The sequence below is a fragment of the Vespula vulgaris genome, chromosome 25, assembly GCF_905475345.1.
Source record: "Vespula vulgaris chromosome 25, iyVesVulg1.1, whole genome shotgun sequence".
Lineage (NCBI taxonomy): Eukaryota > Metazoa > Arthropoda > Insecta > Hymenoptera > Vespidae > Vespula > Vespula vulgaris.
The window spans coordinates 393,199-420,947 of record NC_066610.1 but is presented as its reverse complement, the minus strand read 5'-3'; the positions used below and the strand labels follow the sequence as shown (position 1 = coordinate 420,947).

At 26.8% G+C, this 27,749-nt stretch overlaps 3 protein-coding genes across 3 annotated transcripts; all 3 read left to right on the top strand.

Annotated features, from left to right (window-relative positions):
• Positions 1 to 2,952: 2,952 nt before the first annotated feature.
• LOC127072283 (odorant receptor 13a-like) lies at positions 2,953 to 7,661 on the top strand. The gene is made up of 6 exons (XM_051012582.1): positions 2,953 to 3,229; positions 4,639 to 4,924; positions 5,520 to 5,619; positions 7,170 to 7,280; positions 7,358 to 7,513; positions 7,611 to 7,661. Exons 1-6 carry the CDS (start codon positions 2,953 to 2,955, stop codon positions 7,659 to 7,661), a joined length of 981 nt encoding a protein of 326 aa, XP_050868539.1.
• A 2,009-nt stretch (positions 7,662 to 9,670) lies between these two features.
• On the top strand, positions 9,671 to 15,743 carry LOC127072282 (uncharacterized). The gene is made up of 5 exons (XM_051012581.1): positions 9,671 to 9,691; positions 11,008 to 11,455; positions 12,930 to 13,215; positions 13,799 to 13,898; positions 15,546 to 15,743. The coding sequence occupies exons 1-5, from the start codon at positions 9,671 to 9,673 to the stop codon at positions 15,741 to 15,743; spliced, it is 1,053 nt and encodes a 350-aa protein (XP_050868538.1).
• A 2,188-nt stretch (positions 15,744 to 17,931) lies between these two features.
• On the top strand, positions 17,932 to 23,724 carry LOC127072281 (odorant receptor 13a-like). Its single transcript, XM_051012580.1, has 7 exons — positions 17,932 to 18,002; positions 18,999 to 19,446; positions 20,563 to 20,848; positions 21,402 to 21,501; positions 23,122 to 23,232; positions 23,318 to 23,473; positions 23,576 to 23,724. Exons 1-7 carry the CDS (start codon positions 17,982 to 17,984, stop codon positions 23,624 to 23,626), a joined length of 1,173 nt encoding a protein of 390 aa, XP_050868537.1. The 5' UTR covers positions 17,932 to 17,981; the 3' UTR covers positions 23,627 to 23,724.
• The last annotated feature ends 4,025 nt before the right edge of the window (positions 23,725 to 27,749 follow it).

The window sequence follows — 27,749 nt, the reverse complement described above, 5'->3', positions numbered from 1 at the left end:
CAATATCGAGAATTAATTATTGGATGATCTCATCTGCCTAACTGTTTCAAAAAATGATCACTGCTGCATCCACTTACTGCAAGATTTATGAAAAGTTAATAAATATTAATTATTTGAACATCAAAATATGCAAACCACAATATAATATTTTACATATAATTAAAATTGAATAAACTAATAAATAAAAGATAAATGAAATGTAATATTTCGTTACAAAAGTTAAATAAAAAGTAAAAACAACTGTTACCAAGATAAAGATATAAATAAAATCATATCGATAAATGAGATAATAGAAATTATTGATATATAAAAAAAAGAAAAGAAAATTGAAATATTTAAAGTTATAATCAAAACACACATAGCATATGATATATAAAAAAAGTGATTGGTTAACAAAATATATTTAGTGTGAGTAGAAAGTGAAAATAAATTATCAGAAAAAAGATAGGTGGAGCGCCAATAAGGCATAATAATTTAAAATTAAAGAAAAAGAAATTTTGAGTATAACTGATGTCAAAAAAAATGTTTCTTTTTTTGCATAGAAGTCTTATATGTCCTGAAGTATTATATACGTCATTACCCAATCGTGAAAGCCTCTATAATAAAAAACAAAGATAGAGATATTTAATTCCACAGAATACTTACGAATACTTTTATCCGGGAAAAATAAATTATTTTTAACCCTCATTAATTTAGGCACAATAAATATCTTTCGTTCATATTATGCAAAACTGCTAGCAACAAGAGAACGGAAGGATGATCGAACGAAGGGTTGTCGGGGTTGGAAACTTCTAACAATGTCAGAGCGAAGAAGGGTGATTATACCCTAAGAGACTTACTTTTTTCTCAATAACTATGATCACCCTCTTTACTAAAATAGAAAAATAATAAAAGAAAAAAAGAAAAAGAGGAAACTATTCAATGACAGGTAATGAGAATGGAGTTATAACAAGTTTTACATGAGGGTTGTGAGACAGAGGGATGTCTTACGTGGTGAACAGAAGCAATGAGAGCACATTTTTTTATGAATATTCCAATCCCCCTTGCTCCACTACCATAGACTGATCATAATCGTTGGTCGCAACAAAGTAACGGATTAATTCGTTATTAGAAGAAGTTACGGACAAGTTGTTTCTCAATTTATTTTTCGTCGACTTTTTATTCAAGTTGATTATTTATTCAATCAACCCCTATATGCGTCTTTCAACTTTTCAAACGTAGTTTACCAGGGAGGACGCTCGACCATTTTGCGTTCAGTCTTTCGCGAACCTCCGAAGGGATAAAATGGAAAAGGATAGCATAGAAGTAAGATAAAGAGCAAGGATCGATTTTCTTTTTCTAAGCATATAACGAGTTTCCTATCTAATATATAATAATCGTATTTACGACGCTGATAAGTGACATGGATATCCTACGTATTGGTTGGAAATTATTTCTCATTGATCAAAGTGTTATAATTGTATTTCTACTGAAAATTATTTTAATGAAATATTATTTCCGAATTTATTTTCATTTGTTGTAGATATTTTTGTCATGTCCAATTTCATTTATAACCGTAGAAATATTATTAGTTTCTTTATCCTGTTTGTTTCTATATTTACGAGGGTATTTCATGATTTCATGCTTATTTTTTCTTTTTTTTAAGCCTACAATTGTACCGTCAAGATGTCACAAGTTTGATTTTTGATCTTAAAAAATTATTTGATTTTAAGAATAAAAGTTTTAAAAGAAATAAATGTTTATCTTAATATATGTAAGTGCATATAGTGAAAAATATGATCCGATGAGTTTTAATAATTATATTCATTCTTTTTTATGAAGAATCATCGGGTAAAATCTTGAACGGACAATATATCGGGTGTTCAAAACAATGCGTTAACAAATCAGTATCTCGGAAAAACGACATTTTTATGAAAAATTGATGTATCAAGTGTTATTTGATTTCAATAGAGGAGATATTACAGCATTTATTCATCTTATTTAGTGAAAATATTTAACGTCATTACACGATCAACATTGTTGTTCGATAAAAATATATTTCATTGGAAATTTACTTCTGTTATCTTCTTTTTTTTAACTCATAATAAATTTCAGTTATAAAAAATGTAGACTTGTATCTAAACAAAATTATGTTGAATTGGTTACAAGATCTATTAATAAATAAATAAAAAATGCAATATTACATCTCCTGTGTTTTCGAACAAGTTTTATATGAAGTATTTGTTTCGAATACCTTATACTAATGAAATAAAAACTTACTACGGCCTTATTTTGACACCCATTATAATATAATCAAAAATACATAAATATGATAATAATGCAATATACATACATACATACATACATATATATATATATATATATATATATATGTATGTATATTAGATTATTATATGTATATATATATATATATATATATATATATATATATGTATATATCATTTTTTATATTACAGTATATTTGACTTTTATACAACTTTTATACATTTGACTTATATTACAAAAATTGAGGTAAGGTACGATCTAATTGAAGTTCAAAATCTGTATACATATAAATATGTATATCTATAGTATTAATCTGTGTTATATTAATTACAAACATATATGTTATACATATACATATATATATATATATATATATATATATATATATATATACATATATATATATATACATATATATAATTATATTAACTGTAATAAAATGTATTTGAATGCATAATAAAATAATTAATCCGAAATCAATATAGCAAATTAACTAACTCGATTTTTTTATTATAGGAAATAGGAATTGCTAACGTTCAAAGATCATTCTATTGGAGCTCGCGGCTCTTAAAATGTATGGGAGTTTGGCCGTTGAAGAATTACGTTCCGCTATTTATCTTCTTCTTCATATATCTTACTATTCATTGTTCTCTAACACTCTTACAATTGATTTTGTCTCCAAAAACTATGGATAACGTGATATCGAACATGGCAGAGAATATACTTCTGATGATGACACTTACGAAAATAACAGTCGCTAGAGTAAATCGAAAAGCATTGAGTAAATTACTTGCTGAAATCAAGGACTGTTCACTTAATGAGAAATATGAAACTAAAGAGGAGAAATTGGCATTTTTGAATTATACTAAATTACCTTTATATTTTATTATAATAATTGCCTCTTCAATGACAATAGTCGAAATATTATATTACTTGAGTGGACTTACATATGGAATTCAAAGTGGTAATTTATAATTATCTTTTTTTTTATATATGCTTTATATTTTAATTATTTTATATTAATTCCTTTAGAGATTTGCCACCTTGTATAGTACAACAATTTTTTTTAATTAATTTATCTGTTTATTTATTGAATTAATAGATGCACCTACACACACATACAGAGACACATATTCATACACACACGCACGAGCATGCAATAATCGCCCATCATATTTAATGTCTATAAAAAATAATCTAATTTCGTCCTCCCAACGTTCAAAAGAATACATACATCATTGCATGTTTTCCAATTTTCAATCTGAATTTAACGACAGAACCAGAAATTAAAGCAACAGCAAATTAGTAATTATTTACGGATTAATTTGAAAGATCAATTAGTTCAAATATCGATTCAGAAAATTTGATAAGAACCTATTTTGACTTGATACGAAACTCTTCAAAGAGGACTACATGCGGAATTCGATAATAATGTTATAAAATGGCAATTCAAAAACGTCTTCATGAAAAATCCAGATAATTGTATCCCCATCAATTGTCGACTATGGAGGAAGATCAGCGAGAAAGAATTTACAAATAGTTATCGAGAAGACAACGAGGTGATCAATTTCTTAGCATAATCGTAACCGTCTACGAGAAATGAATTCTATATAGTAACTTAAAACGACACGAATCAATGATATTCTCCGAACCAATTCTTCCTACCCACACATAACCACCTGATCTTACTTTGAAAAAGGTGCTATCGCGTGTTTAATGCCAACGCACCAGTGTAATACATTTTGAGTTACCATAATCAATTCCTGCTGATGATTATACTCAACAGCTGGAACTGTTGCATAATTAATTCTTTAAAAAACAGTCGGCACTGTTCAACAAAGTCATACCGCAACATGCTAATGGCAGAATCCGCGGACCGAAATCAACCAAAGAGAATGATAAACCAACTTTGTTAGGAAGTGTTATCGAATTTACCGTATTAATTCTATATTATGTCATTTATTTAGATCTGTGGAATTTTTCATAAAAAATAAAATTTCTCGAAATGTCAATAGTTTTCAGTTTCACCTCAAATCATATTTTTCACCACTGCGTGCACATTATTATGTAACAGGCTTAAAAATTTACAGGAGAGATGACAACACGCAATTGATTAGAAAATAATTTTTTTTTTAATTTCTATTCATGTACCAATCTTATTTTAAATTAATCGATTACTTATAGATATCATTTACTATTACATGAATATTATGGTTTACAATTGTATCGTTTGATATAAATATTCATCAATTCGATATAAATATTCAAAATATTTGTTTTAATCAGCTAATCGAATGATTTTGTTCTTTTATCTTTTTGTAATTATTTTTCTGAAAGATATTTTGTTCCTTTTTCTCTTTTTTTACTTTTCAGCAAAGGAAAACGATTCCATGGGTTATCAATTGCCGTACAGAACATTACATATCGCCGATTTAAGTGACACCAGAATTTATGCTTTGATCTGTGCTTATCAAACAATAATCATACCTAGTGTACTATTCGGTTACGTAGGATTCGATTGCATGTTTGTCAATTTGTCTGTTCAAGTAATTGCACAGTTTGCTGTATTGTCTTATAAGGTCAAGGCACTGTTAAATAATTCTGAAAATTATTATGAAGGTATGAAGGAAATTGTTCGACGACATTATCAATTGATAAGGTAAAATATCGTATAATTATATGAAAATAATTGATGTGTGTGGTTATGTGTGTATCTCTAAATATAAACAATGATAAGTAATTGAATTTTCAAGTTTATTAATTGATTTCTCTAATTTATTTAGGAACAGACATACATACAAACACACACACACGCATATATATATATATATGTTATTAATTTTTGTATTACATTATCAGAAATAGATTTTTTTGAAAAGCTACTGCTTGTTATTGGATTAATAAAATATGACGGCTCTCACATAGTTTTTGATTCAACCATTTAGTTTCTTATTTATTTATTTAGCATTTTCTTATACATTATTCTTTATTTATTATCTAATTATTTATTCATTATTTGTCACTTCAATGTATATTCATTAACATTTTAATTATTATTGAATTATGTATTTATTAATTTTAAACATCCTCATGTTGTAGAATATATCAAAAATTACAAAAGTAATATTTGTTTTTGTATAATATTGAATTGATTCCATTTGTATTTTCTTTTTCAATAATTGAAAAACAATAATAATAATGAACTCAATCGTAATATTTCATTTCTTATTTCTACCTGAAATATAATATTTCAGATTGACAGAAGCATTGGAAAATAACTTTAATTACCTGATTTTGCAGCAACTATTGGGTACCACCGTTCATATCTGTATTTGCGGTTACCATCTACTTATGGTACAAATACAAAAGAATATATCTTTTTCTTCTTTCTATCTTTTTAAGGATGTACATAACTCCGTAGCAAAAAAAAACATTTTTTTGCTATTTCCTTAGATTTTCATTTATTTTTAACTGATCTACGTAAATAATTGAAATGATCGTTTCTTTGCACGATAGGAATTACTTTAAAAATTAAATTAATAATTATTTTCTTCAAAAGTAATAAAAAATGGCAGAGAAACAGATGTGATCAATAATATATGTGAAGTTTCATTATTTAAAATAATTTCTACAACCATCCAAAAAACAAAAGCCCATAATAAAAAGAAAATTTATTTTTAAAATATAAGCGTTAAACGAATATTTCCCGATCCAAATTTTTTATATATTTCTTTTCTCCGAAATGACTGACATTTACATTTATATTTTACTAGTATTCCAACAAAATTGCACTGTCGAGTTCGTTAAAAAAGAGGAAGCACTTCGCAAAAAAATAAGATAGATAAGAAGTTTAAAATTTACTGCTGATAATGATGGAAAGATATCAAATCTATCGATTCATTCGTTCTCCAGATATTTTTGATACAAATTTCCAAATCTTCGACGTTACTGTTAAGAAAAATACGCATCTGAAGTTCCCTGTTGCATTTACAAACAGATAACGATTATCTATGTATACTAGTAATCAATAATCGATTTCAGATACCATCTAAGGAACCTTTAAATGTAGAAAGAAAATTTAATTGATATTAATGTTCGTGTTTATAAAATCAGTAAGCCTCTCTTCCAACGTTTTGAAGATCGCGTTCGACAATAGTTATGCGAGGATCATCTACTTCTGTGTCAAACTGATAAACGAGTGGATCAATTTCCATAGACAACGATGGCATTATTATGAAGATTAATGTCATTCCTTGATTAAGAAAATAAGCAAGGATGTTCAATAGGATTTTTGTCATCTCGAATTTGTCGTTAATAGTTTAACGAGCCAAAGTCTCAATGCAAAATGATCAAAACATACGTTGGTATTTTCCGTAAATCCGCAAAATCGACGTAGTAATAAAGTAACTTTATTTGGATTCTCATTAATTTCTTTTAATTTCTACGAAACGTTTTTCGGCAAAATTTTAGATTTATGATTAAAAGTGATTTATTCAATATTTAGCATTCACTCGTTAGCAATTACATCATGATTCTGGATCATATAAATAGTAATTATGTATAGGATGCTTATTTGGGAAACTAAAATGTAAAATGTTCATCGAATGAGTTGTTATTGCATCTACTTCTACTTTACCGACGAACATCTTGTTAATTTATTGTATATCACTTTTTATGCTCAATGTTACATTTTTCATATGTGGTAATTGTTACCAATTTTTTTTTCTACAATAGAAATCCTGTATTATCCCTATGATTCTGCCATTTTTTATAGATTTCTTTCATAATTATCTGCATTGAGAAAAAGTAAGAAAGAAATTGATTCCATTTTATATACGAAAGAAAGACATGTACATCCTTAATTTATATCGTTACATCTAATCGTATATTTCTTTTACTTTTAGACTAAAGAAATGGCTGATAATATGACATTGATCTTATTCTTTTTGTATGTCTCTTGTGTGATAACGACACTTTTTATTTACTGTTTCATCGGCGAATGTTTTATACAGGAAGTAAATAAAACGTTAATAATTTTTTGTATTGGAATTTATTAATTATCCGATTAATTTCATTTGCTTTATTCCATTAGAGTACGAAATTTGGTAATGCCATTTACAATTATGAGTGGTATGACTTACCGGCAATTGAATCGAAGTTTTTTCTTATTTGTATGGCACGAACGAAAAAGCCGCAATATCTAACGTCTGGTAAATTTGCCGTCTTATCCTTGACCATCTTCACAGATGTAAGTGTACTTCGAATAATATTTTTCAATTTTAAATAATGCTTCTTGCCGTAGCAATACTAATAATATTTTATTATTTTTCTCTTAATATTTGCAGATCGTCAAAACTTCGATGGGATATTTATCGGTAATACGAACATTTGTGTGAAAAAAACAAATACGAAATGGATTACGTAGTAACAAATTGTTTTTTTAAGTCATCTTTCTTCGTAGAAAAACAAACGGTTGTGTATACATCGTTGATTTCTACTAATGTTGTTGAAAATATAAATACAAATTTAAAATGATCGATAAAAACTCTAAGTGTCGTTCTTCATTAATAATAATAGTATCAAATATAAGAATATAATGCTGCCAGAGACAACATTTGTCTCATTTTTAAAAATATATTAATAATTATTGCGATTTTATTTGTTTTCATCATTATCCTAAATAGAGTGAAAATAACAAAAATAGTAAAAAAAATTTTTTCTAGAAAAATTAAAATGAATACATACTTAGCTATGTAATTTTAAAAAGTATGTTACATATAATTACGGCGCCCATATACGTCTATATTCGACATTGATAGAAAGTATATTTCCATGAACAATAATTATTATTATTATTAATACGGATGCCCAAACCTAAGGAATCAATTTTTTAGAAGTCAAATATTTTAGAAGTCTTTTTTGTTCTTATTGTTTTTCAATTAATTATTTCTACATGCTACAGCAAAATCGGTATTAACAAAAACGTTCTCTTTTTTTTACTTACATGAATACTGAACGAAGTTTCTCAATAACCACAGACATTATATAACTCGTATACTCTCCATATTTATTTAGGTACTATAATTGTATTAATTATTAGACAATCTCGTTCACCTAATTGTTTGTAAGAATTATTTATACTGAATTCACTATCTGCACAATTTATGAAATATTAATATATCTTGATTATTTTAACATTGTAATGAACAAACGAACATATAATATTTTAAATAAAATTAAAATTGAGTAAACTAATAAGTTACAACCATAAACAAAATATAATATTTCGTTACAAAAATGAAAGAAGGATGAAAATAAATTTACTTAAAAATATATATATATATTTCCATCTCGATAAATGAGTAAATTAATATCTGCATAAAAAATATAGTAAATAAAAAACATTAATGATAAGAGATGAAAAAAAAAGACAAATTTATAAAGAATCAAAACTCATAAAAGGTAAGGAATACGTAAAAAAAATATAATTAGCATGAGAAAATAGTAAAAGTAAAATTTTAGGAAGAAAAAAAAGATTTGTGTGGCGTCGGTAAAGAATAACTATATAGAAATGAAGAAAAAGAAATCTTGTGTAAAGCAACTGATAATAAGAAAAAACAAAAAGTTTCCTTTTTGCCCAGAATTCATGTGCATCCTTAAGTACTGTGCTCGTCACTCCCCTAACGAGAAACTCTCCTTAATGAGCAATAACAGAAAAGATATTAAATTCCACCAAGTACTTACGAATACTTGTGTCCGTAAAAAAAAAAAAATGTTTTGAACAACCACTATTAATTCAGGCACAATTAATGTCCTTAATTCGTCATATTAAGCAAAACTAGAAACAACAAGAGAACGGAATAACGATCGAGCAAAAGGTAGTGGGGGTGGAAACATTTTATATTGCCGGCAAAGTGAGAAACTTCCATCTATATCCGATCGAAGAAGAGTGATTATACCCTAAGGTGAGATGTTACTTTTTTCTCTACAACTATGATCACCCTCTTTCCTAAAATAGAAAAAAAAGAAGAAAAAGAAAGAAAAAAGGAAAAATTTCAAAGACAGATAATTGCAATGGAGTTATAACAACTTTTACATGAGGGTTGTGAAACAGGGGAATGTACTACGAAGTGAATAGAAGCGATGAGAGCACATTTTTTATGTATACTCTAATCCACCTCCAACCGCTACCGGCAACCTACCATAATCGATGATCGTAACAAAGTAACTGTTTAACTCGTTGTGAGAAAGGGTTAGCGACGAGTTGTTTCTCAATTTTTTTCGACTTGAGATTAATTATACAATCACCCTCTACACGTGCATACCAACTTTTCAAACGGAGTTTACCAAGGAGGACGACTGATCGTTTTGCCGTCAGTCTGTTACGAACTGTCGAAGGGATAAAATGGAAGAAGATAGCATAGAAGTAAGATAAAGAACGCAGTTTGGTTTTTTTTCTTTTTTGTTTCTTCTGTTTTTTTTTCTAACCTTAGAAGGAATCTCGAAATTTTTAGTGAACAATTTTTCAAAGCGATGCTTCAATAAATGTTCATCTCAGAAACGCAGTATTTTTGAAAATAGTTATTCTAACAAGTGTTATCTGATTTCAACTGGGGAAATATTATTTTATTTATTGTTTTTATTTAATGGAAAGATTTAACGGCATCTCACGGTCAATTTTGTTGTTTCATAAGAAAAATATTTCATAGAAAATTTAATTGTCTTCTGTTGTCTTTAGAGATTAATAAGCTTCTACTATAAAAAATGTAGGCTCATATTTAGAAAATTAATTTACTCCTCGAAATTTTTTAATAAATTCAATAAAAAATGCAATTGTATATAGTCCTCTTTCTTATCGGAAGACATTTATTTGAACTATTTTTCTCAGATACGTCGTGTTAACGAAATAAAAAATGTATATGAGTGACGCTTCATTTTAACATCTGTTATAATGTAATAAAAAATGCTTAAATATGATACTATTTCAGAATTTATACGAATACTACTAATATGTATAATTTTCTTTTCGTAATATTTAAATGTTGTTAAATATTTATAACATATTTAAATATTAAAAAATTAATCTTGAATATTAAAATAACTCTAATATTTAAATACTTAATAGCAAACAGAGCATGAATTATACATTTCTAATTAAATACATGTATATTTAAGTACACTTAACAATGGTATATATAAACACATATGTACATACATATATATACATGCATATATGTATGCACATATATACATACATACATATATATATATATATATATATATATATATATATATATACACATTTGTGTATGTTATCATAATTATAATAAAAGAATTTTGGTAAGATGCGATTATGTTGAAATAATCATAAATTAAAATCGATATACATATAAATACGTGTATCTATGATAATAATCGGTTTATGCACATATATTATTATATTAATTATAAACATATAAATACATACATCATACATACATATATTTATATATATAATCATATATATGTATATATTTATATATATTATATATATATAATTATAAATAGCAATATAAAATTATGTTTCAAGATATACATATATATATATATATATATATATGTATGTATGTATGTATATATATATATCAATATGTTACATAAATATAATTATATTAACTGTAAGGAAATGTATTTAGATGCATAATAAAATAATTAATCTGAAACCAATCTAACAAATTAACCAATTGGATATTTTTATTATAGGAACTAGGAATTGCTAACGTCCGGAAATCATTCATTTGGAGCTCAAGGTTCTTAAAATGCATGGGAATTTGGCCATTGAAGAACTACGTTCCGATATTTCTCTTCTTCTTCATATATCTTTCCCTTCATTGTTCTCTAACGTTAGCACAATTATTTTGGGCTCCAAAAACTATGGAGAACGTCGTATCGAACATCGCAGAGAATATTGCTCTAACGATGACACTTACGAAAATAACAATCGCTAGAATGAATAGAGAAGCATTGCGTAAATTATTCACGGAAATCGAGGAGTATTCATTGACTCAAAAATACGAAACTAAAAAGGAGAAATTGACATTTTTGAATTATACTAAATTACCTCCATATTTTATTATAATTATTGCCTCTTCGATGGCGCTGGTCGAAATATTATATTATACAAGTCGACTTATCGAAGGAATTCAAATTGGTAATCTATAATTATGTTTTTTTTTATATATGACATATTTCATATTAGATTTGATTTATAGATTTACCACCATGTATAATTCGACGATATCTGTTGATTCGTTTAGTTATTTATTTATTATTGAATTATTAGATATATCTATACACAAAAACACATATTCATACATACATGCACGAGCATGCAATAGTCGCCAATCATCTCTAATATTTTTAATAAGTAATTTAATTTCGATCTCCCAATATTCAAAAGAATGCAGTCGTGATTGCATATTGTTTCATTTTCGATTGGATTTAATTCAACGACTAGAAATTAAAGGAATAATAAATTAGTGATTATTTATGGGTAAGTACCGAAGATCAATAAGTGCCAACGTTGATTTAGACGATTTAATCAGTAGTCATTTAGACTTGATCCAATGATGTTCGAAGTAGACAACCTGTGGAACTCGACGATGATATTTTGAAATCATTATTAAATTGCTTGTGTCGTATCCAAGATTATCAATGAGAGAAACATCTAACACATTTAAAGTCACTTAGTCAACAATGCAAAGACACCTTTATGAAATTGGAAAGCTATCTAGTCGAAGTATTTGTATTCAGAATCAATTGTCGAATATAAAAGAAGATTAGCGAGGAAGAATTTGTACATGTTTATTGAATAGACAAAGAAATTATCCATTTTTTAATATAATTGTTACCAACGATAGAAAATGAGTCCTATAAAGCAACTTAAATGATATCGATCAATGAGGTTCTGCGAATCGATCGCCACTAGTAACATATAAGCTTGATCTGATCCTGAAATAGTTGCTATCGTGCATTTGATGATAACGCACCGGCATAATATATTTTGAGTTATAATCAATACCCGCTGATGTTTATTATCCACGATTGTAACGGTTATATAACGAATTGTTTAAAAAACGGTCGGCATTAGTCAATAATAAACTCGTCATAGTGCAATACGTTAATAATAGAATCCTTGCACAAAAAACAATCCAAGAAAATAATAAACCAAAGTTGCTAGGATGTTTTAGTGAATTTATCGTATTCAGTCTATATTAGACCATCGGATTATTATTTTTTTAAATCTATGCAGTATTTCGTAAAAGACAAAATGTTTCGAAATATTAGTGGTTTTTATGTTCTAGAATCATATTTTTCATCACAGTGTGCACATTTTTATGAAAGAGGACTTGAATATTTATAGAAGAGATGACAAACGCAATTGATTAAAAAATAATAAAAAAAGAAATTCTATCCATGTGTCTGTCTAACTTTATATTAATCGATTACTTATAGATGTCATTAGTAATATTGAACGAGTAATATGGTTTACCATATTATAGTAACTCGATATGGATATTTAGAATATTTGTTTTAATCATCTTATGTTTTTGTTCTCTTCTCCTTTTGTAATTATATTTCTTAAAAAAATATTTTGTTTCTTTTTCTCTTTTTCTGCTTTTCAGCAAAAGAAAACAATTCTATGGGTTATAAGTTGCCGTACAGAACATTAGAAATCATGGATTTGAGAGACAGCAGGATTTACGCTTTGATTTGTGCTTATCAAATAATATTCGTACCTTGTATCGTATTAGGTTACGTAGGATTCGATTGCATGTTCGTCAATTTGTCCATTCAAGTAATTGCACAGTTCGCTATTTTGTCCTATAAGGTGAAGACAGTATTAAATAGTTCTGAAAATTATCATGAGGGTATGAAGGAACTTGTACTACGACATTATCGATTGATAAGGTAAAATATCATATGATTATATGAAAATAATTTATATATATATATATATAAACAATAATAAATTGTTTTATATGAAAATTTATTAATTAATTTCATTAAATTACATATATATATACACATTTGTATATATATATATATATGTATATGTGTGTGTGTGTGTGTGTGTAAATTATTGCCTTTTTTGTAAAATTATCGAATTAATATTATTACATTAATTAATATTATTATTACTTATAGATGTCTCTTGATTCAATCATATATGTACTTCTTTCGTAATATATTTATCATTTCTATATTTATTATTTTTTATTTCCGACCTAATTACTTATTCATTATATTGTATTTGATACTAGGATATTTATTTATTGTTTCTGATTTATTATTTAATTATTTGTTTATTACTTTCAACTATCTTCATGCTATAGAATAAATCAAAAATAAAAGAAATATTATCTTTTGAATAACATTGTATTGATTCCATTTATATATATACTTTTTTTTCCATAATGGAAAAAGAAACAATATTAATGAACTCGATCTTAATATTTCATTTCTTATTCCTACATGAAATATAATATTTCAGATTAACGGAAAAATTGGAACATAACTTCAATTTCCCGATCATGCAGCAATTATTGGGTACTACCATTCATATTTGTATTTCCGGTTACTACGTACTGATGGTACAAGCGAATAATATATTTTTCTTTTACCTTTCTTTTTAAGGATGTATAAAACTCTGTAGAAAAGAAACAAACATTTTTTTATTATATCAGTTCTTTCTGATTTTTGACTAATCTACGTAATGTATTAAACTATACTTTTCCATGCTTCATGGGACTTACTTTAAAAAAATTAAATTAATAATTTTTTCCTCGAAAGTAATAAAAAATGGCGGAGAAATAGACATTGGCATGGATATATACAAAAATTCGTTACTTACGATAATATTCATGAATATTAATTGAAATAAATTGAAAATAATTAATAATTATATAATTCTTAAAATATAAGAGTAAAGCAAGTTCTTCTTGAGCCGAATTTCTAAAATAACATTTTTAGACAAAATGACGAACGCGTACATTTTTTTACTGCTTGTCGCAAAAAATCGGGACTTCATTTTTATTTAAAACAAGAAGTAAACACTTTGCAAAGAAAATCGAGTCAACAAGAAGTTTTAAATTTAATATAGATAATGACCAAAAAATTTTTATTCTCTTGGTTCGGTAGTTCCCAAAAAAGTTTTTCATATAGATTCCAAAATTTTTGAGATTACAGTTACGAAAAAGCAGCATCAGAAATTCTCTATTACATTAGATATTACAAATAGATAACAATTATTTATGTACACTAGCAATCAATAATCGATTCCAGGACTACGTAAGAAAGTCTCAATTATCAAAAAAAAGTTTAATTGGTATTAATCTTCGTGTTTACGAAATCAACAAACCTCTTTTACAACAGCATTTCGCAGGTCGTATTTGACTATAATTATACGAGAATCATCTATTTCTGTGTCAAACTGATGAACAAGCAGATCAATTTCCATACCTAACCGTGTCATTATTTTGAAAACTGATGTCATTCCTTGATTAAAAAGACAAATAGATGTTCAATGGGATTCTTACCGTCTTGGATCCGTTGTTAGTAGTTAAATGAGTCAAAGTCAAAACGCAAAGTGATTAAAACTTACGTTCATATTTTCCGTAAATCTGCAAAGTCGACGTAGTAACAAAGTATCATTACTTGGATCCTCATTGATTTCCTTTAATTTCTCCAAAGTGTTTTTCGATGAAGCTTTAGATTTATAATCCAAAGTGTTTTATTCCATCTTTAGCATTCGCTCGCTATCAATTACGCCGTAATCTTGGATCGTGTAAATAATGATTATATGTAGGATGCTTATTTGCAAAACTATAATGATAAAATGTTGATCTAATGATTTGTTGTTGCATCTACTTCTACTTTACCGACGGATACCTTGTCCATTTATTATAAATCAGTTTTTATGCTCCACGTTACATTTTTCATATATGGTAATTGTTATCAGTGTTTTTCCTGTAATATCAAACTTTACATATACATGTTCACATATTATTACTACGCTATTACGATAAAATAAAGTACAATTGGAAACGGATATGAGACGTTATAGAAATGATACTGTTGTTCGATTTAAAAGCACGAGGCTGTTACATTAATACTATTATCACTACAACTCCGCCATTTTTTATAGATATCTTTCATAACTATTTGCATTCAAAAAATATAAGAAACAAGTCATGTACGTTTTGAATTTATATAATAACACATTCCTTTTTCCCTTTTAGGGTAAAGAAACGAAAGATAATTTAAAATCGTTCCTGTTCATTGTGTACGTCTGTTCCGTAACATGCACACTTTTTATTTACTGTTTCATCGGCGAATGTTTTATTCAGGAAGTAAATAAAACTTCACTAATTTCTTGTACAATTGAAATAACAATTAATTTCATTCGTTTTATTCACTTAGAGTACCAATTTTGGTAATGCCATTTATAATTATGACTGGTATAACTTACCAGTAACAGACTCGAAATTTTTTCTTATTTGTATGATACGAACGAAGAAGCCGCAATTCTTAACATCTGGCAAATTTGCTGTCTTGTCTTTGTCTATTTTCACGGACGTAAGTATATATCGATTGATTTTTTCTATTTTTAAATGATGTACCTTGTTGTAACAATGAAATTGTTACTTCATTATAAGTATTATTTATTTTGTAATATTTACAGATCCTCAAAACTTCGATGGGATATTTATCGGTACTGCGAACATTTTTATAAAAAGGACAAAAGTGAAATGGATTACGTAGTAACAAATTCTTTTTTTTTTCTTAATTCATCTTCCTTGATAAGGAGACTAACGGTTTGCCTATACGTTAATTTCTTCTAGTGTTAATTTCTACTAGTGTTATAGAAAATATAAAAATAATTTTAAGATTATCGATCAAAACTCTCACTTTCTTTCTTCATCAACAACATTAGTATCAAATATAAGAAAACATTGATAGATACACCAATTGTCTCATTTTTAAAATATATTGTCAATTATAGCCAGTTTATTAGTTTACATAAGTACACTTGATAAAATAAAAATAATAAAGATAGTAAACAAAAAATTTTTTAGAAAAATTAAAATAAATACATACATACATGTAATTTTAAAAAGGATGTTGCATAAGAACATGACACCCATATGTCTGTTCAAACAACAATTATTATTATAATTTATACGGATGACTAAATGTAAATAATCAATTCTTTTATTATTATTGCTTTTTAATAAATTACATATACATGTAATAGTAAAATCGGTATTGATAAAAACGTTCTTTTTTTTTTACTTACATGAAAACCGAACGAACTTTCTCATCAACCACAGATATTACATAAATCCATATTTATTTAGATACTATAATTGTATTAATTATTAGACAATCTCGTTCGCCTAATTGTTTGTAAGAATTATTTATACTGCATTCACTATTTGCAAAATTTATAGAGTATTAATATATTTTGATTATTTGAACATCAAAATGTGCAAACGAACTGAATTGAGTAACTAATAAGTTATAATCATAAACAAAATAAAATATTTCGTTACCAAAATGAAAGAAGGATGAAAATAGATTTACTTAAAAAATATATATATATATTTCCATCTCGATAAATGAGTAAATTAATATCTGCATAAAAAATATAGTAAATAAAAAACAGTAATGATAAGAGATGAAAAAAAAGACAAATTTATAAAGAATCAAAACTCATAAAAAGTAAGGAATACGTAAAAAATATATAATTAGCATGAGAAAACAGTAAAAGTAAAATTTTAGGAAGAAAAAAAAGATTTGTGTGGCGTCGGTAAAAAATAACTATATAGAAATGAAGAAAAAGAAATCTTGTGTAAAGCAACTGATAATAAGAAAAAACAAAAAGTTTCCTTTTTGCCCAGAATTCACGTGCATCCTTAAGTACTGTGCTCGTCACTCCCCTAACGAGAAACTCTCCTTAATGAGCAATAACAGAAAAGATATTAAATTCCACCGAGTACTTACGAATACTTGTGTCCGTAAAAACTGTCTTTTTGTTTTGTTTTAAGCCACCACCACTAATTTAGACACGAACAATATCTTGACTCATCATATTACGCAAAACTGGAAGAAACAAGTGAACTGATGGACGAACGGATGAAGGTTATGGGAGTTGGAAATATTTTTATATTGTCGCTAAACTGATAAACTTCGAACAATGTCCAAGAAAAGAAGGGTGATTATACCCTAAGGTGAGATGTTACTTTTTTTCAACAACTATGATCACCCTCTTTCCTAAAATAGAAAAGAAATGAAAAGAAAAAAGAAAAAAAGAAAAAATTTCAGTGACGGGTAATTAGAATGGAGTTATAACAAGTTTTACATGAGGGTTGTGAAACAGAGGGATGTCCTACGAGGTGAACAGAAGTGATGAGAGCACATTTTTTATGTATACTTCAATTCCCCTCTCGCTGCTACCAGCAACCCACCATAATCGATGATCGTAACAAAGTAACTGTTTAACTCGTTGTTAGAAGCGGTCAGAGACGAGTTGTCTCTCAATTTTTTTTCGTCGAATTGAGATTAACTATGCAGCCAACCCCTGCATACGTATACAAACTTTTCAAACGTAGTTTACCAGGGAGGACGATCGACTCTTTTGCCGTCAGTCTATCGTGAAACTTCGAACGGATAAAATGGGAAGAGATAGCATAGAAGTAAGATAAAAAATACAGTTTGGTTTTTTCGTTTTTTTTTTTTTTCTTTTTTTTTTTAACGTAGAACGATTCTCGTGTTTGATATATAGTGCTCGTATATACGATGTTGATAAGTGCCGTGGATATTTTGCGTATCAATCGAAAATTACTTTTCATCGATCAAAGTGTTTCATTTTCATTTCGATTGAAAATTATTTCTCTGGAATTTTATTTAGGAATTGATTTTTATTTTTTATATATATGTTTGTCGTTATGCAATTTCGTTTTTAAGGGTGCAGATATTATTATCTTTTTATTCTTCATGTTATTATATTAACAGACAATTCTATGATATTTTACTTATTTCTTTTTTTTTTTAATGTACAATTATAACTTCATGCGGCTGATTTTTTATCGTTAAAAATTATTTATAGAATAAAAATTTTAAATTTCGTATGTAAATGAAATTTTATTACAATTCGTATGTAAATATAATAAAATAATGATCCAATTTAGTAATTTTATAACCAATTTAATAATTGTGTTAAATTCCTTCGATAAATAATCATCGAGGCAAAATTTTATCTGACAATATATCGGGTGTTAGGAACGAAGAGTTAACAAATTTCTACTTCGGAAATACGACACTTAAAAAAATAATATTCTAACAAGAATTATTTAATTTCAACGAAGGAGATATAGTATTTATTGTTTTTTATTTAGTGAGAAATTTCGATTTCATTTCAAGGTCAATTTCGTCTCTTGTTAAAAAAAAATTTCATAGAAAAGTTATTTCTTCGTTTCTTTTTCTGCTTTTTTTTTTTTTTTAATGTTTCCATTATGAAAGTTTCCATTATGAATACTTCACATTTTCCTATTTGAAAAAAGTTGATTTTGAAAAGCATGAATTGAAATCTATATTATATTAATTGTAATAAAATGCATTGAAAAGCGTAAGAAAATGATTAATCGAAAATTAATTTGGCGAAATAATCAATTTGATTTTTTTCATTATAGGAAATAGGAATTGCCAACATCCTGAGGTCATTTAATTGGAATACAAAACTCTTAAAATGCGTGGGAATTTGGCCATTGAAGATCTACGATCCAATTTTTTTCTTCTTCTTCATATATCTCTTAATTCATTGTTCTTTAACTTTCGCACATTTGATTTACGCTCCGAAAACCGTTGATATTGTCGTATCGAACATAGCTGAAAATATTATGTTAACGATGACTCTTACGAAGATAACAATCGTTAGAATCAACAAAGAACCATTGGCTAAATTGTTGATGGAAATAAAAGAGTTTTCACTATCTGAAAAATACAATAGTAAAGAGCAGAAAGTGATATTCTTGAAATATACTAAATTACCACCACGTTTTATTCTAGCAGCAGTTATTTCAATGACAATATCTGCTTCATTGTATTACGTGAATGGAGTTAAGGTTGGAATTCAAATTGGTAATTCCATAATTTTTTGTTTTAATATGTCTGCGTTATTATATTTTTTATATTAATTCCTTTATAAAGCTTCGAGCCTGTGTAGATTGTCAATTACCTTTTGTTTTCTTTCTTTCTTTATTTATTTATTTTTGAATTATTAGGTATATCTACATTATTAGGTACACAAACACAGATACACTCAATGATCACAAAAACAAAAAACTTGTAATACTTACGGGTATATTTCAAAGATCAATAAGTGCCAACATTGGTTCAAAATATTTGATCAGTCATCATTTTAACTTGATCCGATGATATTCGAAATGGACAATCTTAAGAATTCGATAATAAGGTTTTGAAATCATCGTTTGAATCGGATTTACGATTAACTGCCAGAAACAGCTAACATATTTGAGGTCACTTGATCGACAGTGCAAAAACACCTTAATGAAATCGGAAAAGTATCTAGGTATTTGTATTCCGCATCAGTTGTCGAATACTGCGAGGAAGAATTTGCACATCGTTATTAATCAGATGATAAAGTGATCCATTTCTTAACATGATCGTTATCGTCGATGAAAAATGGGTCCTATACAATAACTTGAAAAGATACAAATCAGTGACTTTCTCCGAAACTAACCAGCTGTATTTATATGTAATTCAAGTCAGACACTGAAAATGTTGCTATAGTTTAATAATACCGAGTCAATGAAATTCAATTTGGATTATATAACATAACAAATTCCCGTAGATGATTATTGTCCACAATTGTGACGGTTACATAACGAATTGTTGAAAAAACTACCCTAGCAGTTATTGTTGACCCTAGTCAACAATAAACGCGTAATATCGCAACATACAATTGCAACAAGCAATTGATTATAAAATAATTCAAAAAAAAATTCTATCCATGTGTCTGTCTAACTTTACATTAATCGATTACTCATGACCACCATATAATATTACACGATTAATATGATTTACCATTGTATGGAACGTTAATTCGATATGAATATTTGGAATACTTGTTTTAATCGGTTGATCGAATGTTTCTATTCTTTTATCTATTCGTAGTTTTTTCTTAAAAAAATATTTTCTGTATTATTTTTCTTGTTCTTTTGTTCTATTTTTCAGCAAAACAAAATAATTCTATGGGTTATCAGTTGCCGTACAAAACATTAGAAATCATCGATTTAAGAGACAGCAAGATTTACGCTTTGATTTGTGTTTATCAAATAGTGATCGTACCTTCTATCGTTTTTGGTTACGTAGGAATCGATTGCATGTTCGTCAATTTGTCCGTTTTAATAATCGCACAATTCGCCATATTGTCCGATAAAGTGAAAGAAGCATTAAATAATTCTGAAAATTATCATGAGGGTATTAAGAAAGTTGTACTACGACATTATCATTTGATAAGGTAATATTTCATATCATTATATAAAAATAATTAATATTTATATAAATTATGGTATTAGTTTCTTTATAAATTCTAATTTATTTTATTATTATTCTTTTTTGTTTTACATATGTATATATATATATATATATATATATATATATATGTATATATATAATGTGTATTACATATATATAACGATTTTTATCTCATTATTAATAAATGATTTTTCAAAAAGCTATTGCTTGTTCTTTTATTTAAATAGTTATAATGTTTTTCTTGCATTTCATTGAATTATTTCTTTTTATATTTTTTATTTATTCTATTATTAATTAAATGTTATTTTCATTTCATTATTTATTTATTATTTTTTATCTATTATTTAATTATGTATTTATTAATTGTAACTTTCTATATATCATAGAATATATTGAAAAAAATAAATAAATTAAATTTCATTGTAGATAACTTATGTATTGTTTTTTCTCGAATTTTTTTAATAACTGAAAAACAAGCAAATATAGTGAACTTTATTGTAATATATCATTTCTAATTTTGACATAAAATACTTCAGATTGGCGGAAAGATTGGAAGATAATTTTAACATCGTGATCATGCAGCAACTATTGGGTACCACCATTCATCTTTGTATTTCCGGTTATCACTTATTGATGGTACACAAACGAGCCAATATCCTTATCCTTTACATTTTAAGAATTTACATAATTTTCCTACTAATTTTTTTTTGTGGATAAATCTATATAATTTATGAGATCAAGCTTCTTTGTTGATAAGACAAATTAGAAAGATTCAATTGCAAATTTTCTTCAATCAAAAGTAATGAAAAATGGCGGAGAAACAGACATTAGCGTAAATGAAGGCGAAAATGCCTTAATTATTACAATTTTCAAACATTAATCAAGAAAAGAAAAAAAAAATAATTTATTCTAAGAATATAAAAATAAAACGAGTTTTCCTCAGTCAAATTTTTGAAATTATGTTTCTATACCAAATAGTCAACGCTTATATTTTTTATTTTTATAAGTAATTGATAAGAGTTGCTCTTTCAGTTTCTTTTTTTTAAGTTAACTCTTGGGTTAAAGATCGAGTTGACGGGAAGTCTTAAAGGTAATACAGATAATGATTAAAAAATTTCAAATCTCTCGGCTCAGTAATTTCTAAAACATTTCTCATAGAGATTTCGAAGTTTTCGAGGTTACTCTTACGAAAAAAACGCATCTAAAGTTTTCTGTTACATTTACAAACAAATAATAATTATTTCTGTATAGTCGCAATGAATAATCGATTCCAGGATCATGTAATGAACTTTTAAATATCGAGAGGAAGTTTAATTGATATTATCGTTGGTATTTATGAAATAAGCAAACTTCTTTTGCAACATTTTGTGAGACAGATTCAGCCATAGTTGTGTGAGAACCATCTCCTTCTGTGGTAAACTGATGAACGAGCACATCAATTTCCAACGGTCATTATTTTAAAGATTGATGTCATTCTTTCATTAAAAAGACAAATAGATGTTCAATGGGATTCTTACCGTCTTGGATCCGTTGTTAGTAGTTAAATGAGTCAAAGTCAAAACGCAAAGTGATTAAAACTTACGTTCATATTTTCCGTAAATCCGCAAAGTCGACGTAGTAACAAAGTATCATTACTTGGATCCTCATTGATTTCCTTTAATTTCTCCAAAGTGTTTTTCGATGAAGCTTTAGATTTATGATACAAAGTGTTTTATTCCATCGTTGGCATTCGCTCGCTACCAATTACGTAATCTTTGATCGTGTAAATAATAATTATATGTAGGATGCTTATTTACGAAACTGTAATGATAAAATGTTGATCTAATGATTTGTTGCATTTACTTCTACTTTACCGACGGATACCTTGTCCATTTATTGTAAATCAGTTTTTATTCTTCATGTTACATTTTTCGTATGTGGTAATTGTTATCAATGTTTTTCCTGTAAAAATAAACTTTACATATACATGTTCACATATTATTATTACGCTATTACGATAAAATAAAGTACAATTGGAAACGGATATGAAACGTTATAGAAATTATACTGTTGTTCGATTTAAAAGCACGAGGCAGTTACATTAATACTATTATCACTACAACTCCGCCATTTTTTATAGATATCTTTCATAACTGTTTGCATTCAAAAAATATAAGAAACAAATTAATTTCTTTCTATATCCAAAAAATGTCATGTACAATCCTGAATTTACATAATAACACGTAATCGATACTATTATTTTCTTTTTACTTTTAGAGTAAAGAATCGAAAGATGGTTTAACATTGATCTTATTTATTTTGTACGGCTTTTGTGTGATGAGCACACTTTTTATTTACTGTTTCATCGGCGAATGTCTTATTCAAGAAGTAAATAAAATGTTTTAATTCAATAATTTTTTATACGATTTGAATATTGATTACCTGATTAATCCCATTCGTTTTATTCAATTAGAGTACAAATTTTGGTAACGCTATTTACAATTACGACTGGTATAACTTATCGTCGATGGATTCGAAATTTTTTCTTATTTGTATGATACGAACGAAGAAGCCGCTATATTTAACTTCTGGCAAATTTGTCATCTTGTCCTTGACCATCTTCACAGATGTAAGTATACTTAGAATCCATTTTTTTATGTTTAAACTATGTTACTTGCAAAGAGCAATACATTTGTTATTTTATTATTATTATTATTATTAATATTTGCAGATCGTCAAATCTTCGATGGGATATTTATCAGTCCTACGAACATTTTTGTAAACAAGACGAAAGTGAGATGGATTAAGTAGTAACAATTTCTTTTTTCTTTTTCTAATTCGATTTCCTTCGTACGAAGACAAATATTTTGTATATTGTTGACTTGTGTAAGTGTTATAAAATGTTTACATACGATTTTAATACGATCTCTTCTTATAAAGGATATGGCCAATTATCTCCGATCTTGTTGATTTCAACACATTATCATAAACTAAAAATTATAATAATGTATAAAAAATTCATTTAAAAAAGTAAAATAATCATATATATATATATATATATATATATATATATATATATATATATATATATAGGTAGGTAAAAACAAGAAGTCTCTTACGCGAGAAAATGCGCCAATATCTTATCAAAATCAATTATTGCAAAGTTAAACAGATATATGAGCTCAATTTTTTTACTTTTCTTTTTTATTATTTTGTAATGAATTATATATTTCACCATTATTACCAAAGATCTTTCGTCATTTTTTCTGTAAATTTTCAATTTCTCTCTCTAATGAAAAATATGCTTCAAGATGAATCTAAAAACCATTGACACTTCGAGACATTTCATTTTTTTGTTAAATATTCCGTAAATCTAGACAAATGATAATGCAATGATGTAATATCAAATGAATACAATGAATTCGGCCAAACTTCCTAGTAAACTTAATTTATTGTTCTTTTGGATTATTTTTGGTACAAGGACTTCGTCGTCAACGTGTAACGATATAACGGGTTTATTGTTGATCAGTGCCAACCGTTTCTTCAGCAATTCGTTACATAACGATTCCAATCGTGGACAATAAATATCAACGGCAATTGGTTATGGCAACTCAAAATAAATTATACCAGTGTTGTACCATCAACCATACGATAGCATCTTTTTTAATGTCAAACTTGGTTTAAATATAGATACAACCAGTTGATTCAAACAAAGTTATTGATTGATATTTTTCAATTTGCTGTGTAGGACCGATTCCCCATCGACGGTAACGATTATGCTAAAAAATGGATCACCTCGTTGCCTGGTTAATAACGATATGCAAATTCTTCCTCGCTGAACTTCATTCTTATTCGACAGTTGATACGAAATACAAATACTTCGATTAGATAATTTTTACGATTTTATGAAGATGTCTTTGCACTGTCATCCAAGTGACCCCAAATGTGTCAGCTGTTTCTTGCATCGTCGATCTTGGATCCTACTTAAACTATGATTTTAAAACATAATTATCGAATTTTGAAAGTCACCCATTTCAAACATTATCAGATTAAATCAATATGATCATAGATCAAATTTTCTGAATTAACATTAACATTTATTGATCTTCAAAACTTAACCGTAGATATCACAAATTTGTTGTTGTTGTTTCGGTTGTTGCATTATACCCTGATCGAAAATGAAACAGTATGCAATAACGTATATCTTCTTCCGACAGTTCGTAAACCGCCATTTTTTTGCGTGAATAATTCACTCTCTCTTATCGTTGAAAATAATTAATCCGCAATTTATTTTACGGTATTTGCAAAAATGTTTCTTTTTTCTTTCCTCCTTTTTTTCTTTTTTTTTATTTAAAAATCGAACGAAATTTCTGGCCAACTGCGAATATAAAGTTCATTTTATCATATCTTAAATTCATTTATTATTTAAAGTTTATATTTATCTAAATAATGCGATTGTAGACTTTATTACATATTAAATCTTAATACATATTATATTTATAAAAATATTAACTATTTTTTATTCGTAATAGCTATATTTGATAGCTATTATTCACGATTAATTATTTGACGGTTTCGTTCATATAATTGTTCGTAAGAACGATAAGTACGCCTTTGATATCTTTAGTATCTTGAAAATTTATAAAAAATTACAGATTTTAATTACTTGGGCATTGAAATCTTTAAACGATCAACGAAATATAACATTCTTTGTAAAAATAAAAAACAAAAATATATCAAGATGATGAATGCCATAGTTAGAATCTAAAAAATCTAATAAATAAAAGCAATTAATGACAAACTACTAAAAATAATAAATTTCTAAAAAAAGGCAAAACTTATAGAACGCAAATGATACCTAAAGAAAAAAAATTGATGTAAGAGAATAACGAAAGTGAAATCTAAGGAAAAAGAAAACAACGAGATATCAATTAAAACAAACTCGTATTAATAAACGATTCCAATCCAATTTTATTTTCCTTTTCCAGATTAATTACTTTCTCGATTAATGCATTCTCCTATGTAGAAATAACTAAACAATGTGATTAACAAAATACCTTTCAATACAACAAATGTTATTATATTTATTCCTTCAACGACTACTAAACTCCAAAAAATAAGAAATTATTTATTAAAAATAGATATAATTCGATTCGAATGACCTATACGAAAAAATTTGATAAGTCGATATACAAATATGGATCATTACACATATAACAATTGTTGACAAATGACGTTGTTAAAACTATCTTCTAATACATCCGCTAATCTGAGACAGATACAAAAAAAAGGTTATCTTCTATAATGACTTCTTTTTCATACTAAAAGAACAAAAATAATTATATTGTGAAGTAGTATTAGTGCGTGTTAATATTAAAAATTAGGAGATGTGTCCCAATTTTGGTTTCGCTAAGATACGACTTGAAGTATTAAAACAACCCCTTGGAATTTTTCTGTGGAAAAATCAAATGTTAATAATTCGTTATAATCGAACAAACTTATTCAAACAAAAAAATTTCTTCGATTTTAAATCTAAAATAATGCGACTAAAGAGAGATTTGTAGGAATAAAAGGACTATCCCGAATTTTTCTTTTTGCGGTAAAATTCAAACAAAAAATAAATTCACATAAAAAAAAATATTTTTATACACATAGAAAATTATATTAAATATATATAAGAAATTTTGTTATATTTAAACAAAATTAACATCTTTTCGTCATTTTTATAATTATCAGCTGAGTAATCCGCTTTGTTTGCGATCGGAAATGGTAACTTTATTCGTAACATTGAGGTTTTTATCACCTTTATTAATACCAACACTCCATTACGTTATCACTTTACCATTATTACCATTGATACCAGTACTCCATTACGTTCGTCATAACGTAACGAATGTTATTAATTTAATGTATATTAATAATATTCGTTACGTTAATTTATTTTCTCAGATCTTATGACATTTAAAACAGAACGTCTTCATAAGTATTATGTAAAATTTTAATGAAAACTATTATTTAAAAAATTGATATATGTAGGATCATATTACCGCCACTTTGAAAACATATGTTTGATAATTAATTTGAATCGTCAATCGTTGTTCGTCGACAGCAATTTTCGTAATAGTATTTAGAACAAGAAGCTTTAAGTAAATGTATATAACAATTATATCAAATTTCGATTCAAAAAATCACGAAGAAACAAATAAGTAACATAAATATTATTACTAAATAAAGGACTAGTTTCTACATCACTAAATGTAAATACTAATATATTATATTTACGAACACGAAATCACATGAAATACATAACACTCTATTAATAACAGTACCTGGAAAAAGGTCGTTTGAAAGGAAGGAAAATATTCGAAAAATTACATTGATTTTATTTAAATTGCATATTTTTACAAATAACCATAATCAAAAATAACTATTTCGTAAGATATAAAATATATAAAAGTACTATACATATCTTTCTTATACATATAGTAAATAATGAGTAACATACTAACTAATTTATTACCCAGATACTTAGTAATTAATAACAGATACTAATAGTAATTACTATTATACTTAAATAGATAGTAAAAAAAAACTAATAATAATAATTATTATTACATTATCTGCCTAACTAATTTACTAACATTGACCGGTAAAAAATAATTATCCATCGATTAACGATAAGATAAGAATTCTAAAAATAATTCAAAGTAACGAGGAAATCTACACCGCTAGTCAACTGATGGTAATGTAGAAACCTACGAATTAAAATCAGACGATAAAAAGTAACGTTGAAATTTAAAAAACTAAAATCTCAACACGATTTTCATATATATATATTTTTTAACTCATACACACAACCTTACTTAAGCACTTAAATTTTGTCCTTTACTTGTAGGTATAGTGGT

Excerpts from the sequence above, each read along its gene's own strand:
- LOC127072281 (XM_051012580.1), top strand. The coding sequence starts at position 17,982 with ATGGGAAGAGATAGCATAGAA. Across the intron at positions 18,003-18,998 it reads TGGGAAGAGATAGCATAGAA|GAAATAGGAATTGCCAACAT; the intron begins GTAAGATAAAAA and ends TTTTCATTATAG. Across the intron at positions 20,849-21,401 it reads CGACATTATCATTTGATAAG|ATTGGCGGAAAGATTGGAAG; the intron begins GTAATATTTCAT and ends AAAATACTTCAG.
- LOC127072282 (XM_051012581.1), top strand. The coding sequence starts at position 9,671 with ATGGAAGAAGATAGCATAGAA. Across the intron at positions 9,692-11,007 it reads TGGAAGAAGATAGCATAGAA|GAACTAGGAATTGCTAACGT; the intron begins GTAAGATAAAGA and ends TTTTTATTATAG. Across the intron at positions 13,216-13,798 it reads CGACATTATCGATTGATAAG|ATTAACGGAAAAATTGGAAC; the intron begins GTAAAATATCAT and ends ATAATATTTCAG.
- LOC127072283 (XM_051012582.1), top strand. The coding sequence starts at position 2,953 with ATGGATAACGTGATATCGAACATGGCAGAGAATATACTTCTGATGATG. Across the intron at positions 7,281-7,357 it reads GCGAATGTTTTATACAGGAA|AGTACGAAATTTGGTAATGC; the intron begins GTAAATAAAACG and ends TTATTCCATTAG. Across the intron at positions 7,514-7,610 it reads CCTTGACCATCTTCACAGAT|ATCGTCAAAACTTCGATGGG; the intron begins GTAAGTGTACTT and ends TAATATTTGCAG.